Source organism: Amaranthus tricolor, chromosome 7 (assembly GCF_026212465.1).
Source record: "Amaranthus tricolor cultivar Red isolate AtriRed21 chromosome 7, ASM2621246v1, whole genome shotgun sequence".
NCBI lineage: Eukaryota > Viridiplantae > Streptophyta > Magnoliopsida > Caryophyllales > Amaranthaceae > Amaranthus > Amaranthus tricolor.
Window position 1 is genome coordinate 30,148,081 of NC_080053.1, and position 20,545 is coordinate 30,168,625.

Genomic DNA, 20,545 nt, shown 5'->3' on the forward strand with positions numbered 1-20,545 from the left:
AATTCTTATTTTCTCTTTAATTTGTTTAATTGGACTATCTAGCCCATATATCGAATGCGTCTCTCGAAGAGACCGTCTCTCACAACAATTTGTGTTATCCTCAAGTCTTATAAAGTTTCAAAAAGACTTGTTAGAATGATCAGTCTAATCACTTTTGGTTCGATTTATGATACAAAAAGTTTTGATCAAATTAGGTCAAAATTGGTTAATCTCATTTGATTTTGAATATTAAATATTGAAAATGATAAACAAAAGTAATAATTTTAATAGGAAAATCTTTTAAAAAGTACATTGTTTATATTTGTTTTACTTCAGTCATCTTATTTTTTTCATTAAATTAATTTTAGTACATTACTACTTAAAGAGATAGTGTTAAATGTCATTTAGAGAGGTAGAATTAGATAAAAATAATAATGAAAATTTATAAACAATTTATTTATGATCAAAGCATCACCATGAGAACTATCATTTGGTGGTATTTAACAACTATCGCCATTTAATTTCATGCTAATTTCATCTTGTTCATTGCACAAAATATTTGTCATGTTTATTAGTACACCTTCGGTCATAATATTTTATCCTTCTTAGCCTTAACTCCTAGCTTCCACACTTTGTTAGAATTATGATATATGATTTTATATTTTGTATAAAATTATTTTATATTTTATTTATTATTTATATTAAATTTGATCAACTCCGCTTGTGGGTGTTTGTCACTTATTGTCAGTCTCTTACCTGGATAAAAGAGGAGGGTGAGCAATAAGTTGTTGACAACGAGCTCACTAAAACTTTTTCATATCTCATAATCATGAATCAAAAATATAATCCATCTCAATTTTTTGAGATTAAGACTCTGACATTATTATTGTTGCATTGTGATTTTGTTCAATAAGGATACAAGCTAAGATCACAAATACTATAATGTCCTCTTTATGTATATAATGCTAATCAAGGACAGGAATAAGTTGATTTTACATTGAGCATAAGCTCTAAGAGATTAGCTAATTATATGAGGTATATAGGATGCGGTATATTAATATATTTTTATCTAATTCGGAACAATGGAATTCATAGTTGGATTTGTATAGATATTTTATGGAAGTTACGATAGTGGAGCACTAGCTAGGATAAAGGGTGTTTTATTGTACATTTTATTTATTAATAATAAGATCTTAAGATTGACAAATATTATCTAATAGGAAATGAAAGCAAATAAATTTTACTATATTCTTTTATGTGCACCGACATTTGACTTAATACACATCACACATGCATTAGAATGATTTTGTCCTTAGTATAGTTGAATTAATTTTGTGGAGTATATTCTCTCTTATTTTAATTAAATTTCACATTTAATAGTGCACCAACAATAAAAATAAGGAGAAAAAGATTGGATTATATATAATATAAGTTTTGTATAGATTTCATCCACATTGTTTTAATATAGACCAACTTAATAATAGTAAGTATTTTTCGATGATTATACTTTATTGTCTTTTCACGTAAATATATTTAGAAGTATTATTTTTACATCTTTTAAGATTGTTTTATATTAAAATATTGTAGACTAAGTCCATACACGACTTTCTTTCAATTATATGAGAGTCAATGATGGAAAAATGATGATTTAATGGTAATTGTGTAAATTTTTGTATAACATGAGGAAATATTTAATTTAATATATATATGAATGTAAAACTATTCATTATAACGACAAACTGTTTTATATAAAAAAAAATATTTACAGGGTTCATAATAAGAGGACTCCATAAACTTGTGTTATGCATAGAACTTCAAAGTAAATGTCCTCTGCTTAGCAAGCTAAAAAAATAAAAATTCCAAATTCATTTTATTTTCATTTTTGTATACCTTTTCTTTGAAAAATATAAAAAACGACTAAAGAATTTAAGAATGAAGATGGAGAAGAAGAATCTAATAATATTCGTGTTTGTAGGTCTTTCGGGACTTGTTGCTTCTAATATTAAGTAATCGATAAAGATGTAATTGATGAAGTTCGAGTGTTCGACCTAATAAACTTTTTAACCAAAGTCTAATTAACTTCTCTCCTCCTCGTCTACTAATAGTATTTTTGCCATTCGATGCGAGTATAGTCATTCGTGTCATCAGATTGATTTTGCATGACGTGTTGTGGATCAATTCAAAATTGGATTTTGTGTTCACATTGATTTTTAAATAAATTTGATATCATATTGGCGTTGAATCAAGCTGAATTTGATTATAATATCAGATGAATATCAAATTTTCGAATCTATTTTGAACATTTTGCATGAATGTTCTAATAAATTTAACTATGGGTTGGATTAATAGATTTCATATTCATGGTACACTAACAAAATTTCTTGTGACATTTGATGACAATATAGGAATTTTACCAAAACAATCTACAAATAGAAAGCTAATGATGAAAATGGGTCCCAAGAAAGTCCTACACTTAGTAGCATATTTCATGATCACTATGGGATGAGTCAACCTCCAAATTCATGTAAGTTGACTTGCATATATAAAGAATTATTATAATTTGACTCTATGACATTATCAAAACTTGTGTATTTAGACACAAATCACATCATCAAAATTAACAAAAGCCGACCATCTTAAATATTCGCATCTTTTTCGATAATAACCTCTTTGGCTGAATTGCAGTCAAATTAGACCAATGCAGATGCTTACAAACACGTACAAACAAACAAATTACTATTTGGGTTCAGTATATAATGTACTCTAAAACTTTAATCATAGATAAAATTTATGATTAAAACGGTTTTTTATATGGTATTAGACACCCACGAGGCATAAGCTTATGGGTTTGAACTCGTATGTTGACATTAAATAGTGATACTGAGAATGATTTGTAGTAAATTTTCAAGAAAAATTTATCATGTCATTTTCATGGTAAGAAATTTTATCATATAAAAGTTTTTTTGCTCGTAAAGTTCAATTCGACATTTTCCAAATAATAATGTATTGAATTGAATTTTGTGAAAAAATTAAAATGATTGATTTATAACACATGATCGTTAAACTAAAATTTCAGAAATTCAAAAGTCAACTCGATTTTAGGACCCCCTTAATCGTCCTTTGTTTTCTCAAATCAAGCTACCTAATGATTGAACAATTAAATTCAACCCCCATAAATGAATAAGTCACCAATTCAAGAAATATATAACACTTAAGAACTTTATTTAGTCTTCTAAATACATTTTAACTATTTGCTTATTATAATATTAATTTGATCTTATAAAATTAATTCAAAATTTAACTATAGCAGATATAATATTTTTTGGAACTTCAAACATTAACTTATGTTGTTGATTTAGTTGATCTCTTGACATGATATTCGAAGTTAATATGACGAAAAGTCACTAATTCAAATCTCATTCACAATTCTATCTCGCATAATTTACGGGTAACAAAAGTGTAAAATATATAACATATATATCTTATATATTTTAACTATCAGTCTAATCTTGTAATTGTGTTAGATACTTACCAATAACCTATTTGAATATAAAGAAGGGTCATGATACCCATTTGAAGAATTGAAACCCCACTTCACTACTCGAAGTTTTTCTTCAAAAGTTTTGTCACCTAATGCACCTCATGCCTACTCCACTATGACATCATCATTTCTTGTTGATGCTTTAAACAAATTACAAGTCTCTGATTTTTTAGGAAAAAATTATTTATATGTTCATGCCTTATTTTTATTTTAGTTTATAATAGATTTAATTTATTTCTATATATTGGATATACTAACTGAGACGAAAAATTACTAAAAGATTTTTCTCACAAATTTTAAACGAACATAAATGCGGGACTAAAACCATAGCAAATAGAAGCATAAAGGTTTTCAATGGATATATTAATTGATAGAAGAATTAGTTGTTTGAACGTTTCATCTTCATCCAAATATATGCAACATTATTTCATTCACAAATAAGTTTAAACTTTATTATTCTACGTATAATATTAAAATAAAAATAATATATACAGTATTGAGGATTGTATATAAAAAAGAATTTTATATCTTTCAATGGAGTATTATTTTTGCTATAGAAACATATTAAAAATTTAATTATACTTTATTACTTTAACATTTATTTTTTCTTGAAAAGTTAAAATAATTATATAAAATATTATAGATTAGATTTTCTTGAGAAATTAAAATTATTTACAATAACAATAACTTGTTAATTTTTATATATAGCCCTAAGGACTGTAAATATCATCATCCATATTCAAATAATAATTTATCAATACTAACAAGACATAAAAATAAATGTAATTGATACTTTATTCGGCCCCTATTTTGCTTCATATACGTAGAATTAAGTATATATTTTATTTTATATGATTTCCCTAATTACTCCTTTTTATTAATATCTCAATTATAAATTATAATACTCCACCAATGTTTGTATTTACTCCACCAAAGAATATAACTCCACCTACATATGCAAATCCATTGTGGAGTAATTTTAAAAGAATAAGACTTAGTCTTAATTTTCTTTTTAGACTAACTTATTAAAGTATTTTTTATCAATTTTACTTAATTTTTTTTTAATTTCCACCATATTAATACTTAAGGCTATTTAGGTTTTTGATGTGTAATAGAAATAGGGATCAATGTATATTAAAATATTGTTGTGTTGTATAATAGTCAATATTCATAGCATAATTTTAAGAGATTCTAGTCATGAGATAAAACCTAATTTAATTCTAAACAGTTACTCCTCCTGTCTCTAATGTCAAACTTTTTTTTAGTGTTTTAATTTGCTATAAATTTTTTATGAAATGTTCTAAACACTTCTTTTGTAGATTTTCACGTTTTAATTTTTTTAATAGCATCCACACAATTTAAACAGTTTTAAAATTATTGTTCTATTTGATTTTTTAATATTATTCATTAATCACTTGTATTTTATTAATATTAATATTTTATAATTTTTAACTAAACACGTATAAAATATTTATAATTGAATATATATATCGATAAAAGTGTAAAACTAACTTCAATATTAGTAAATACTTTCTCTGATTCACTATACTTGCTATATTTTACTTTTTACGCAATTTAATGCGTAATTTTAAATATTTATATATTAAACAAGTCTTCACTGTAACTTATAAAAATTTGTTATAATATTATAAATATATTAATTAGACGATTTAAATAATATCTCACTTGACTATATATCTTCTTAGACATTAGCTATAATATATAACAAATAAACTTGAAAATAAATAGTATCAAATGACTAATTTAAGTATTTTAAAACGGAAGGAAGTTAATAGTATGTAATGATCAGGGGAAGAACAAGAAGTCGCTGTCGGGCTCTGACTCAGAGAGAAAGATATATAGATGGACTATGACTACCACTAAAACCTCATAGTAAAAGATTAGTTATATTTGTTACCGGATAGTTTATTGGCTTGAAGTGACAATAACTAATACTACTTCTTTTACGGTTTTTGCATCATTTATTGTGTATCGATTGATTTTATTTGGTGTATAATTTTCATGTATAATATAAAATATATAGTTAAATGAGATCTTGTTTGATTCGTCTTAATGCATATTTTCATAATATTTTACTTTTTATAATTTTTCATCATATGAAATTAAAGATATTAAATATTAAAATCGTACATTTGATAGCGTAAAAACGTGTAGCTACTATTAAAAGTCAAATGAAGTAATTAGTTAATTTATAATTAAATATATTTTTATAAGTATTTGATATGTAATAAATACAATAAATCTTTACATTTTCAATACTATAATAAGTAGGTAACAAAAGTGTTTGTTGACGAGTTTGGGTGGGTGATGGACCAGTATGCTTATAAAAATTTGCCCACCGATTCGTTTTTTGAAAAGCTTGTTCGGCATTACAAATCTTAATTTTTTGCTTGTCCTCTTTCTTAGCGAGTGAAACCCGCAAACAAATGGGCACTACCGATATCAGTTTGAGGGTTAATCTCAAGTCAGGGAACTCTTTGGCCGCATCCTTATTTATGGGTATGGGTTGCCGCAATCTTCCCCTCCTAAACTCTGACCATAATATCCTATGGGCGGAAAACACTGAGTATGATGATGATAATGAATCGTGAATAATACAACTTACAGTCCAAAACACTACAAAATGAAGAAACATTCTCATAAAACGAGACACTTGACGATGCAACAGGAATACATAAACAAGAGAAATTAAAGCTCTAATGTCCACATTGTAATAAGTGGGTGAACGGGTTACTCGCGAATATTGTCGTTGGGTGTCTGTTTAACTTAGCGGCAAGTATATCTGTCTAAATATTAAAAAATTTCAAAATTACTGTTCAAATTTGCTTGTTTCTTGAGTCGATGAGTCGAGGTTAGCGGGTAGCCCTACTCATGAACAGCTTTGATGAGTAGTATACGTGGTGTCCTACTTTGGACCCTAGTCTATTTTTTGTCTCCACCTCTCTCTCCGCGCGTGCGCCGTGTAGACCCCCCCGCTTTATCTTTCACTCGTTGACCATTTGCTTATTTCAAACGACCACATATTCAACCCAAGGCATGGAATTTGTGCCAATGTGCCGCCATGGGCGCAGTAGGGCGAACTATTCTCTGTATTTGTTCTTTTAGTTCGTTCTATTTAATTTATATTATTTTTATTTTTAGATTATGGTCTATCAGTTCTTTTTAATCCGATCCATATATTTTAATCTCTCTTCATCCACACAATTAATTCTCTCTTTTTATTTATTACCATTATCTACCTTTTTTAAAAAACAACATTTCTCTCTTTGATGTAAATTATTCAGGACAGAGAGAATATTTCTTATATCCAATGGATTTTGTTACAATTTTATCTTTAGTTAGTTGTATGAGTTTTGTTATGTTTTTTTATAATCTATACTTTTTTAGTTCTTATTCATATTTTTAATTAATCTTTTTTATTCATCCATTTTTTTTTACGCTTATTTGTAAAATATTTTTCTCTTTATCTTGAGTAGGTCACAAATTATAATTAAAACAGAAATTATAGGACAAATTAAATACGTTCCTAACAAGTGATGGCCATATACAATACCATAGTGTCGCGCCATTTTGATCACCCTCAAAAAATGGTCTGTTATATGACATGAGCACGTAGTACGCTTGTATCGTGTTGGGTTGTGATGCGTCCACATCACAAAATTTCTTTATTTTTTCTTGGTTATAAACATGGTGGACTTGGCAGCCTCTACTTGCAGGTTATGTGATATGGCGTGTCAATCACAAAAGCGACAAGCCCAGTGCAATAGTTGGTGGGTCGTGTTGTGTCTGAAAATGAGCAGGTTGTGCTCGCCGCCCACAGGCCAATTTGATCCGTGTTCATGTTTATACAAGTTTATTATATATTTTTATGTCTTAAACAACAAAAGTCAGTTGTAAATTCATTAGTTAATTAAGTTATCTCTATTTTTATTATTAGCTATATTTTTATTTTCACGCTATTAAACTCACTATTTTAATGATTAATATTTCAATAGTATATAATTAAAAATTATAAGAATTTATATTTTAAAAATATGGATTAAGCACATAAAGTACAAGTGTAATGCAAAATTGTTTGATAGGTAATAGGAGCGGTTAATATGCAAGTGTAACATTAACAACTAAATCAGATATATGGAAATCATAAGAAATATAAAAATATTAAAATGAAGTTAGTATAAAATATATGCGGACCAAAAGTAATATTAAAATATTAATATATAGAGATGAATAAGGTTTTTTTGTCTACAATTTGTGATATAAATTGAAAGATTTTTTGTGAGAATAACAAATAAAATACCCCTAAATAGTAAATGGAAACTTCTTTAGAGAACAAAGGGAGTAAAAGCCAACTATAAATTATAATTAAATACTCCCTCCTATTCAGCTTATGTGTTCCATTTCCTTTTATGGTCAAGTCACCTTAATTGTCCAATTTCTATTTTTGGTATGGGTTTTTGACTTTTATGTCCTTAGTAGCTTTATCCTATTTTTAATTATACCCTTCATTACTCATACTAATTTTCTTCCCTTACATTAAAAACCCATAATATCACTCTCTTTCCTACCCTTAGGGTCCCACTTTTGACTCTCCTTAAAATCCGTGAAAAGTCAAATGGGACTCCTAAGGTGAATAAGAGAGAGTATTAAAATAGAGTAATTTAGTGGGTCGGACTAAAAATTATGTTGGTTGATGGCGAGGGAGTCTAGGTAAATCACGGTTATTTAGAAGAGTAGTAAATCACTATTATGTCACCTAATTTTATTGGGGGGATTTTTGGTGTTATGTTTTATTTTTTTTTTGTTTTATTTATTTTATTATTATGTTTTATTTTTGTGGTGTAAATCACGGTCATTAATTAGAATTTGGTTGGTTGATGGCTCTCCATCTCATTCTTGTTTTGTGTCATCCATCTCAGAAATCTGCAGCGCCTGATTGTTGCTATTGTTTACATGTCAGATTATGTTAAGCAGACTGCTCCAATTCCTTAGTGTAGTCCATTTAGTTGGCCAGTGACAAGCACATGTGTATTGACTAAGAAGTGGAGTACTCATTATTTATTTGGCATTTTTGCTACTCATTTTCAACCTAAGATAACATTCGATTTTCTATTTGTCCTTGTAAAAATTATTAAAAAATTTAAAAAATTTGTAAGAAAATATCGTCTTTTAATCTAACGTCATACACAACAATAAATATTTTTGAATTATCTTGACCAAATATCATTTTGCTCTGAAAAACACTGATCTCCCACAAAGAATAAAACATCAATTACTGTTGTCATGAATTTCTTAACTTCAATCTCAAGGGAGGTAAATCTTTATAGATACTATATATCTCTCTCTGGCCTTTGGGCACTAATTTGAATCGGCCAGTTTGTGCTTCACAATATTTCATCACTTAACTTTTCGAACTTAAAAATTTAAATTTTCATATATATATTTATCCCTAATAATCCATTTTAATCATTTTTTGGTTCAAGAAAATAGTTTATGACATGTAAGTTAAATTTTGGAAAAGATTAGATTTTTCCTTAACTTCATGTCATGATTCTTTGTTTTTTTACTCCTTTACACCATAATAATAACATATTTGTTGAATTCAAATTGAGTGATTTTTTTACCTATTATCTTATAATGACACGTCTCAATATATAAAGGATCTTTCTCACTTAAAAATACTTCATGATTAAGATTCATGTATATTTAATCAAAATATCCTATAACAAGTTTCATGTCATGGTCTCCATCATTTCCATCACTAGTCTTTTTGATAATTTTATAAGATGAAATTATAAAATTATGCATAATGTTTGTTGAATCTTATTATTGTTTCTTTATAGATCTTTTACAAGCTAAAAGAATAGAATAAATCTTTAATGTACTTGATTAGTAGCAAACTTGATTTTTGCATTCAAAACATGTCATTCCCAAATTCTCGTAATCAGCCTATACCAATTGAACTATTCGATCTTCATAGGGACAAGCTCCTAATTAAGTAAATTAAATAAAAGGAAAAAACAATAAATGGAAAATTAAAAAAAAGGAATTAAAGAACTTAATTTTGGAGACGGAAAGAATAGAAAATGCCCCAATAAACCTGAATTCTCATAACGACGACACAACAATATAAATTTTATTTTTCCTAAATGCTGTTCATATAAAATTGATATCTAATTCACATTTTTCACATTATATATATGCAGCTTAACAATGAGAACTTTAATTAATTTATCTTAAGAAAATCAACTAAAATTTCTCTAGTAAACTTAAATCACTGATATATATTCTCATCGATTTCTCAGCAATTGTTAGAGTAATTATGCTGAGAATTCTTATTGTAGAAAACTAATTTCTTACCATGTCATAAAGTAGAATTATAGGTTTTTACATAATAAAAACCGTTAAGGTTCTTGTTAGAATCTCAACCACCCTTCATTAAAGTAGAATATTTAGCGTTTATGCGCATTCACACTTCTGGCTCTCGCGTGAGAGGGCGTGTTAGAGTATATAACATATTTTGAGGTCTCAACCATTAGCTTAAGCTTTTGGTTGAGTTGGTTTCTTGATAGTTCTTAGCAGAAATTAAATCACTTACCTCAATTTTACTATAAAAATCCCAAGCTAGACAAACAATCTTGTAAGAGTTTTTGTAACTTCTCAAATTTTATTTCGATCACTTGTGTTATTGAATATATCATGATTGATGGGAGCATTATTTTGACAAAAAAAATCAATATATAGGATCAAATCTCTTTGCTCTTTCGTAATTTTGATCACTTATGTTATCAAATTAAATATACCGTATTTAAATGTAATTATTTATGTTATTATGTTTAAAGTACATAACAACACATATCAATAATCCAAATGTTTTTAATAAATACTTAAATTAAAAGAAGTAAATCAAAGATACTTTGTAGGACAATTTCCATGCTACAAGATTTTGGTTTCCATAATGTGTGTCAAATTATGACATAAAGTTTTAATGTTAAACAATACCAAACGTAGTTAAACATACTTTAAAAATTTCTCATGCACCATGTTTGAATTACTTTCGTGCAAGGAAGAAAGTCTAGTGAAATGACAACATTGTCCTATTAATTGCTATTTTTCAATTAATTCATATTTCTTGACCAAGAAAAGTGATTTTAAATAAAGTTCTAAAACATATTTTGTGCAAGTCCTACTTGGAAGGTATAGAATACCTATCTAGTAAATGTAAGAAAGCTTATATGGTGTTGAATTCATTAGGTTGCATTTGGAAATAAGTATTTCGTTTCAATTTAAAAGTTTTAATTATGAAATTACTAATTGAAGAATTTGAGAATGACAAGGCTTCATAAGTCATTCTCAAATCATCTTTAACCATGTTTTATAACAATGGTGGATTTAACTCAAATCCAAATTTGATTTTTTTTAATTGTCAAATACTAAACTTGTGTCAAATTTATATTTTCAGACGAAATCATCATTCCCAAACATAGAATTGTTACATTTGGAATCCTTTTGTGTATGCTAATAAACTAATCACATTTAATAGGAAAATTATTAGTAAATAAAAGACTTATAGTACTTGTTAATTACAACAAAAAGGATGTCGTCTTAAAGTCTCTAACTAAAATAATCAATAGTTAGAGATTAAATCATTATGATGAGTCAACCACTATAAAGGTAAAGGACACTTCCAGTATCCCGCATAAGGTAGGATCCGAGTAGATATTTTTTTTTCTAAAAGATGTGGACAAACCAAACCTATTCCCTTCAAGGAGGAAGTAAAGAGGATGCGCGCAGTCAAGAAACCCCCAGTTGATACCCGCGCCTAGTAGAGATCGAACCTCAAATCCTCTACTCAACATACAGTTACTCTATCCATTGAGCACAAACGCTTTTGATGATTAGTCAAGCACTATAATCTATAAAATTAAAATTACGAATATACTTATAAAGAAATACATAAATACCAAAAAAAAACTACTATAACAGTAGCTTTACAGAAGGCAGATTCTTATTTTGTCAATTTAGTACCTCATGATTAGCATCCATAAAGAGTTACACTAATGATTAGCAAACTTGGCCTATTTACACAACTTTTTTCTTTTTGGCTAAAATTAAATTGTTTAGTATAGCCACCATTAGATTAATTAGTTTAGGTACTACCATACTTGATAGAGGAGTATATAGGACTATATTGTAAATTTGTAATCATTATATTGGAGCCCTAATTCTAGTGTATCAAGTTAGAAGCAAACTCTGATGTAATTTATTATATCCCTTCATACTAAATTTTTTATGCTTCATCCTTTTTAATACTTACTATATTATCGTTATTAACACTATTTTATCGTTTAAATTTATTTTATTTATTACGGCTAATGCCTAATGTGTAACAAAAAAATATAGTCAAATGAAATCTTGTTTAAATCGTCTAATCGCATATTTTCACAATATAAACTTTTTTATAATTTTTAGATCAGGTGTATAGTTCAATGTACAATTGAGTAAAATAACGTATCGAATTGCGTAAAAAGTCAAATATAGCAAGTATAGTAGAACTATTTACTAGGCTGTCACTAAAATTAGTATACGTTTGGATAACATCTTTAGAAGGAATTAATGAAAGAAACGAAATGAAATGATTCGATCGAAATGAGGGGAGGGGAGAGAAAATTTGTGTATCTTTCTTCCAACCTTTCCATTTTTGGTAGGATTTCCCTTCCATTTGTCTCCTTTTATTTTCTTATATTCAAATATAGTCTAAATATTTAAAATGAGGAGTTGATAAAATTTAAACATGCATAACAGTCACTTTTGGTATTATATGAAGGAACCAATTCAACATCTCAACTAAAAAATTAATTAATTAATATAACCACGAAATATGTTATATACTTAATTAGAGTCTAGTTGTCTGAAAATTCAGATTGTAATTAAATAAACTACACTAATACCCCTTGATTATCAGTAAAGCAAAGCTTAAATAGATAAAACATTGCACTCAATACACTATATTGGTTAATAATGACAACAGGATTTGGATAAACCAAGCCTAGCTATAAGATAATTGTAAATACGCTTAAACAGAATGATTAGTCATACTTTTTAAATAATAAATTTACAAAAAGTCAGAGAATTTTATTCCAAAATGAACTTTCCTTTGTCTCATGATCATTCAAGAATTTACTCCTAGTTCCATTAAATTTCCAACAAATATAATTTTCACTTTATTAAAAGTTTGGAAAAAAGTTGTATATTACTAAAAGTTGAGGGAAATATACTCTAAATGAAATTAAAAAGAAGTAACTTTAAGTATAGAGACATAGCTAAAAAAAACTTTAATGTGACTGATTGAAAAATTACAAAGGTCATAATTAATACAGAATATATTTTAGAGTCTCAATCATTAATTTAAGTTTTTTTTGTTGAGTTACTTCTTTGACATGATATTAGAAGTCAGTGTGACAAGAGGTAATGGGTTCGAAGTTCAACCATCCTTCATTTAAAATAAAATATTTAGCGTCAGGTTAAGGATATTAGTCTATGTTGCATTCACACTTCTAACTCAAAGGACTCTCGTGTGAAAGAGCGTGTTAGAGTATATAATATATCTTGGGGTCTTAAGTCTCAACCATAAGATTAATTTGTTGGATGAATTGGTTCCTTAAAAATGGTATATTTTTATTTTATTTATTTCAATATAAAACGAGGAAAAAGTAAGAAAAAAAAATAAAAAACTTGAATTGTCAACCACATCCATCTCTTGCTTTCTATTGTACACTCACCTCCAAAGAGTAAAGGGTATAAAGTTAGTAACATAAATATGTGGTCTAATGTAGAGGTCCATTTTCCATTTTTATCGTTCAACCTTCTTCATAAATACCTTAGCAAAGTTTATAACCTTCCCTCATAAGACTAAAAAGAAAATTAAAACAACTTCTATTTATAAATTTGCGTATAATATAATAAATTGAAGATGGCTGAAGAATTTTGTGGAACAACAAATTGGTGGGATTCTACACCTACTAATAGTAGGTTCGACGGCGGTGGCGGTGGCAGTGGCAGTGGCAGTGGCGGCGGTCGTGGTGGTTCTTCCTCTACTTCCTCCACCACCACGGTTGCCAACAACGGTGGTGGGCCCGGGTTCGGGTGGTTAACCGATGGGCCCACTGGACTGGACACTAAAATGGACTCTTCATCAATTCAGCTCGTAGGCCTAGGCCTTTCTTCTCAAGCCATGGCAGAGTGGAAACAACAATCAAGTGCCTTATTGTGAGTTTTTAGTTGTTTCTATTATATTTAATAATATACGAATTATTGTATGAGACGATTTTACGAGAAACACGCTTTATATATGGGTTAAATAGTCAATTTTATACCTATTATAAGAATACAGACTTCTTGTTTAAAGTCGTTTCATCGAAAGACGATTCATTGCTCAATTAATATTATTATATTTATAATTGTTTTAACTAAAAGGAAAAAAATACAAAACTATTTCCATCATTAGATGGAAAGAAAATTTGAAATTTTGCTTTCAATTGCGATGATTAAGGAGAATCGTAAAGCATACGGTATTCTAATTTAAGTGGAGTAAATAATTATATCTTTGAGTCATAATTATTCACGCTTTTTATTTATTTGAAGTTAACGATAAAAATAAAAATATGAGTATAAAAGCCTACAAAGGCATTAAAGTAATGATGCTTTATGTTGTAATTTGTTCAGGAGAAATTCAGAAAAAGTTGATAATTCATTTAGGTCTATGCTACAAGAAGGTGGAATGGGTTTAAACACAAACTTTCAGCAAGATACAAAAGAAGGAGAACTTATATTTGGTAGAAATAATAATAATAATAATAATAATAATAATAATAATAATGATAATAGTAACGAAAATGATAATTCTTCGGAAATTCAGCAATGGAGAGAAAAATTATATCAAGGTAGTGAAAATTCATGTTCGGATTTTAAACAAATAGGGCGTGAATTTTCGTTGGATAATCATCAACCGCAGTTTTCTCCGAGTGGTAGCTCGATAGAAAGCACGGTGACATGCCAAGGGTTAGTGGCGCCCTCAAATTTTCAACTCGATTCAACTTCAACTAGCTCGGTTTTTGGAAGTCCATCAAGTCTCCTACAAGGCCTAAATATGGGTGGTCCGGATCAACAACAACTTAATAATCATTTTCAACAAAATTATTTTGGTATTGGTGTTACCAATGATTATCAATCACAATTGTCATCTTCTTGGCCAAAAGATCCTCAATTTCTTAGAGCTTCTTCTCCTAAACAACATCAACTTCAATTTATCAACAATACACCCTATTGGAATGCTTCAACTCCATTAAATGATATGAGACCAAGTTTCTTTTCATCCTTGCAAGCTGCCCAATTGCCTAACATGCCTACATTTGAACAAAAACCTAAGGTAAGTTACTTGTTACTTTACTCGTACATACGTAGAATTATGAGTTCGGCTAATGATATAACATGTGGCTGATTGTCACTAACTTATCGCAACCCGATTTTTTTAATTAACACCAACAATACAAGTTGAAAGAGTTAATTACTTTGCTCATTGTAGAACATAACTTTATTGTAGTGAGAATTAAGGGTGGGGTCTAAAAGTCAAAGATTCTTCTTTTCACGATACTAATCGGTTTTTACTGATTATAGGAGCTTAACTCCCATCACGAAACCATTTAATTAACTCAATAAATCCAATTTTAAAAATGAACCACAATTATTTTTTGCAGATATTAAAGTTATTCAATTGTCGTTGTTTTTATTATACAATCCTAATATTTGGATTAGTAATCAATTCATTTATAGTTGTGTGTATTTTTATTTTTTAGTGGGTGAGAAATAATTTGATTCATCAGTATTGAATTTTTTTTAAAAAAAATTCATTAGGGTTTGGACTGCATTTTTTGCAGTGAATTCTATTATGAGCATTTATTGATGCCAAGACAAATTTAGTTAATCAATAAGACAATTCTTCGACCTGTACTATAAAAAAATATTCCCTCAATTATTTGATGTAGCTATTATTCCAACCCTAAAAAAATATTTAGGTTATAATTTCACTGAATATTATACATATAAATTGGATTTTTTATTTTATTTTATTAAAGACTGCAATGGAGGCAAGAGATACAAGTTCAATGGCGAAAAAGAGTAATTCAGAGAATAATCCTAAACGAACGAGGGACGCTGCTTCTTCAACTTTGCCACCATTTAAGGTATAAATTCATATTAATAATTTATGGTTACTTTAATCATATATTATAGTACTTATGTTTCCATCTATTTGTCCAATTTATGTTTTTCCTTTTTAAGGAAAAAAAATTTTAAATTAGATTTTTGAAGTATATATTGAAGATAAAATACATTTAGGTGGAATTTTGTTAAATTTGTCTTATAATGCAAAGTTGTTTAATAGGAGTATGTATATGGTTTTTAAAATTTTTATCATACTTACTTAAAAATATTAAGGTTTAAAATTTATTTTAAAATACATGCAAAAAGCAAAATAGATAAACAAAAAGAAACAACGCGAGTACTAATTAATTATAATCCATTAGTTTTATTTTATTAACAACGTTTATAATATTTTATACAAGAAAAATATTAAAACATGGATTTCAAAATATATAAAAATTGAAATATATATTTTTATTTAGAACTTTATTAGATTTGTCTCAATTTTTTGGATTTTAATACTCAACTTACATAGTATTTTTTATGAAACAAATATAGATTTTGAGACTCGAAATATATGTTTTGAAAATTTTTTGGAAACAAAATATAATCAACAAAATAAAAAGTGTGTATAGTTTTTTTGATGCAAATAATTTATTAATTTAAATTAGAGATTTATTTGATAGTTTAATTAATTATGACGTGTATTATTGATTAATTGTAAGAAAATCTTTTTATTAGGTAAGAAAAGAGAAGATGGGGGACAGAATCACTGCTCTTCAACAATTAGTTTCACCTTTCGGGAAGGTAATTTTTAAAGAAAGAATGAAAACCAAAGTAGTAATATTATGCACTTTTCTTAATATTTCATATTTTTTATCTATTTAATTCAATATATAATTATAATTTTAAGCATAGTGAAAAAGTTTCTGCCCAATATGATCAGACTATAGTTAGCAATATGTGTATAATCATATCTACTTTACCATAACCGTCCGTAGATGGTAATAAACGACGGTATGAGAATGAAAAACTAGTATACTTTTAGTTGAAAAATTTCTTGGCTACCTTGATGGCCATATTTGTCCAACTTTAATCATCTCATTTTCTTCATAAAATTCATTTCAATGCATTAATATTGGAAGATGTAGTATTAAGTGGTAATGAAAATTTGTAAACAAAAAAACTTTTTTGTAATCAAAGTTTCATTACCATGGAAATGATATGAAAATTTTAATGACATTTTACATTATAAATCATTCTCATTACTACCATTTAATACCACCTACCAAATAAGCCGTAAAAGTACTTTTTACGATGGTTATTACAATTTACAAGCCTATATTTGCTAATGTTTTCAAACTTTACATTGAAAATCCTTTTTTATTAGAGTTTATAATATTTTTGAATTTCTTGAGCTAATTGTTGAAGTTGATATACTCTATCATTTTCAAAAAAAATTATATATATATATGCAGCGCTATTTTTTTGGTCTAATAAATTTGCTTCATTTATTTATTTTAATTCACACGTACAGAGGAGTATAGGCTAAATTTCATCCTAGGGATGATCCTTTATAGTACGTACTGAATCCCCCACCATTTTAATTCAGCTTTAGTTATTCACTTTTTAAGAAAAGACCAAAGTATATGGCACTGATGGATGATTCATAAAATGTCATTTGATGGTACTTTTTTATTTCATATCAGTTCTTGGTTGAAAAAGCTAATCTTTAAATGTTATTTTTTAGAGGTTGTATCTTGCTAAAATGACCTTAAATAAAGAATTTATATTTTCATAGTATGTTATTAGATGGGTTATTTAACTTGTATATGAGGTGCATTTTTCGATAATATCATTTTATACAATTTGTGAACAGCCTTATAAATTTTATTAGTGCACAATAATCATATATACTAATTAAATTGCTGAAAAATGTAAATGTCATTTTTAGAGAGCCTTGAGAAATTAAATTATTTTAGTAAATGTAGTTGATTACATGAAAATATTTACCTAATTTAGAATTTGATATTTTTTTAAATCATACATACTAATAAAATTAATGGAAAAATAACAAATGTCATCCTTAGAGAACCTTGACAAATGAAATTATTTTAGTGGATGATAGCTAATTACATAAAAATATTTAGCTAAATTGGAATTTGATTTTTTTTAAAAAATTATAGATAAATTAGGTAAAGCATTATGTAATTTTATCATAGCAATTCTATACATCTAACCTAGAATATAATATATTTAATTGAATAAATAGTGATGTATTCGAAAAATAATTATTAATAACTCAGAATTTGATTTTGCTTTAAAACAACCATGTGTTCAATCAATTTTAATCACTATAATACATACTTGCATTATTATTTAAAATTATATTTTTTATTTTTTATTTCATACTCATAAATTCGTACATTATACGAGTTTTTATACTAGTTATAATAATATTGGTGTATATATGAATCTTAGTATATTTCTTTTTTCCTTTTTTCAACCTTTTTCAGACTGATACTGCCTCAGTCCTCTCTGAAGCTATTGACTATATCAAGTTTCTCCATGAACAAATAAGTGTAAGTTTACCTTTTTATATGGTATTTTTTTTTCCAAAATAAAAATGGGATAAAAATTAAAAGAAAAGGTCAAAAAAGTGTTATTTATTCTAATACTAAAAAAAATATTTCTCCCTCAACGGCATCTAACAGGTTTTAAGCAACCCATACCTCAAAAGTGGAGGCTCCTACCAACATCAACAAGTATATATTCTCTTCATTTTAAACTTTTATATATATATATATATACATATATATATATATATATATATATATATATATATATATATATATATATATATATATATATATATAAAAGTTTTTTAATAATTATATTGAAAGAGTATACAATTTATTCTAATGATATAATTATTAGCTAAATCTTTTAGTTGAGTTTTGAGATGAAAAATCACTAAATTAAAAGATTAAGCTGGTGATTGAAATGTCAATATAGTTTTTTCATTTCTTTTTACTTGCAACACTTTGACTTTTACATAATTTAGAAGTGGTTTTTTGATTTTCTATACATAGTGTATTTTCTTTAATAAAAACATAGTTATTTGAGATCATATTTGATTATATTTATCATTGGTAGAGTATATAAACATATCATGAGGCTACAATTATCAGCTTAAACTTTTAGTTGAATTGATTTCTTGAACTAGTATGTCAATGAACCAACTCAACCAAAAATTTAAGTTGATTCGTTATGTTATGCTCTATCAGTCTGAATATTTAGTTTTTGTAAATTAACTTTTTATAATTAGGAAAATTTGCACTTTAAGAATAGCATTTGCATGGGTATTTCAAAAGTGTTGTAAGTAAAAAGAAACAAAAAAAATAACGTGCATAGCTTTTTGTTTATAATTTGATGCGAACTTTGAACATTTATGATGATGATGATGATGTAGAGTAACGAAAAGGCAAAGATAGATACAAACAGTCCAAAGCAAGATCTAAGGAGTAGAGGATTATGCTTGGTACCCGTTTCTAGCACATTTCCTGTAACACATGAAACTACGGTAGATTTTTGGACACCTACATTTGGAGGAAAAAAAATCATTTCGTAGAACTTATTCTAATTGATATACGATGGTGAAAAAAGAGAAAAAGGAAGTATATATCTCATATTTGGAATCTCCCTATAGAAGTTGATTGATAGATTGATCAAGGGTGAAAAAGAAAGCAGATTTTGATATAAAAACGTAAAAATGATTTGTATAAAAAGGTTTCAACTTTAGGATTTGCAATCTAAAAGTATAGTATTTGTCAACGGTAATATTTCAAATTGATTCATTTTGATTTGTGTAGCAATCTATCAGATTGCTGAAATTAAGGTTTTAACAAGAACGATGAAGAAAAAGCTAAATAATATGGAGAAAAGAAGTTGTGAATATGGAAAAAAAGAAAGGAATATGGCTTTCAATCTAATGAATAGACATACATGGACCAAGTGATTAAGCTAAAGAAAAGATGAAAAAAAAAAATCATGACTATCTTGGGGGACCATGAAGCAAAGCTAAAAGGGCTATGGAGAAAATATTTTATTATTTTTAATTTGTAATAATTGCATGGTTATTATTAGTTTTAATTGTTTTTAGTTAGCGTTAAGGTTGGTTAATTAATTAGGGTTCCTTGAACAAGGAAAATTTGATAGGAAGTAGTAGAAAGTTTAGCATTAAATTTTTATTAGTTTTGGATGAAGATATTAGCACTCCATGAAAACAAAATGAGTAAATTCATATATGTCACTATTACAAATATTACAAGTTTGGGAGTGCTAAAATCCTCATGCAATTTGTTAATTGTCAAACAAAATACTAATATTTTATTTATTATCGACAAAAGATCAAGTAAAGTTATTAATTTTTTCACAAAAATATTGTAAATTTTTTCAAGTGTCTGCATAGCATATTTATGAATTTTGATTTCACTGTCATAAATTAGTTAATACATAAAAAAAACTCTAAAGAATCGAAAATTTTACAATATTAGAATAATTAAAATTTTTGAGTTAGATGTGGCAATATCTATGAGTTAGGGGAGTTTTTTCGAGTTATGATTTTCTATAAGATAACATGTTAATCATATAAATTTATTTTTTAGTTTTACTTAGTGAAATACCCTTGATTACTCTTAAATAAAGAGCACATGTATTGAGTGACAAACTTGGCAAACCTACATGATGATCATAGAGAAAAAAAAAAACAAAAGGGAACTTGGAGATTTGGGGGTGATCACT

At 27.2% G+C, this 20,545-nt stretch overlaps 1 protein-coding gene across 2 annotated transcripts; it reads left to right on the top strand.

Moving 5' to 3' along the window:
• The first annotated feature begins 13,373 nt into the window (after positions 1 to 13,373).
• Positions 13,374 to 20,222, top strand: LOC130818088 (transcription factor bHLH123). Of its 2 annotated transcripts, XM_057684121.1 has the most exons (7): positions 13,374 to 13,810; positions 14,267 to 14,969; positions 15,676 to 15,783; positions 16,484 to 16,549; positions 18,259 to 18,324; positions 18,457 to 18,507; positions 19,215 to 20,221. In XM_057684121.1, the coding sequence occupies exons 1-7, from the start codon at positions 13,515 to 13,517 to the stop codon at positions 19,371 to 19,373; spliced, it is 1,449 nt and encodes a 482-aa protein (XP_057540104.1). In that variant the 5' UTR covers positions 13,374 to 13,514; the 3' UTR covers positions 19,374 to 20,221. The 2 variants fall into 2 exon arrangements, with proteins under 2 accessions (XP_057540104.1, XP_057540105.1); XM_057684122.1 differs by lacking the exon at positions 18,457 to 18,507 and having other exon boundaries at positions 13,380 to 13,810; positions 19,215 to 20,222.
• Positions 20,223 to 20,545: the final 323 nt, after the last annotated feature.

Coding starts and splice junctions, on each gene's coding strand:
- LOC130818088 (XM_057684121.1), top strand. CDS start 13,515: ATGGCTGAAGAATTTTGTGGAACAACAAATTGGTGGGATTCTACACCT. Junction 14,970..15,675: donor CATTTGAACAAAAACCTAAG/GTAAGTTACTTG, acceptor ATTTTATTAAAG/ACTGCAATGGAGGCAAGAGA. Junction 16,550..18,258: donor TAGTTTCACCTTTCGGGAAG/GTAATTTTTAAA, acceptor AACCTTTTTCAG/ACTGATACTGCCTCAGTCCT.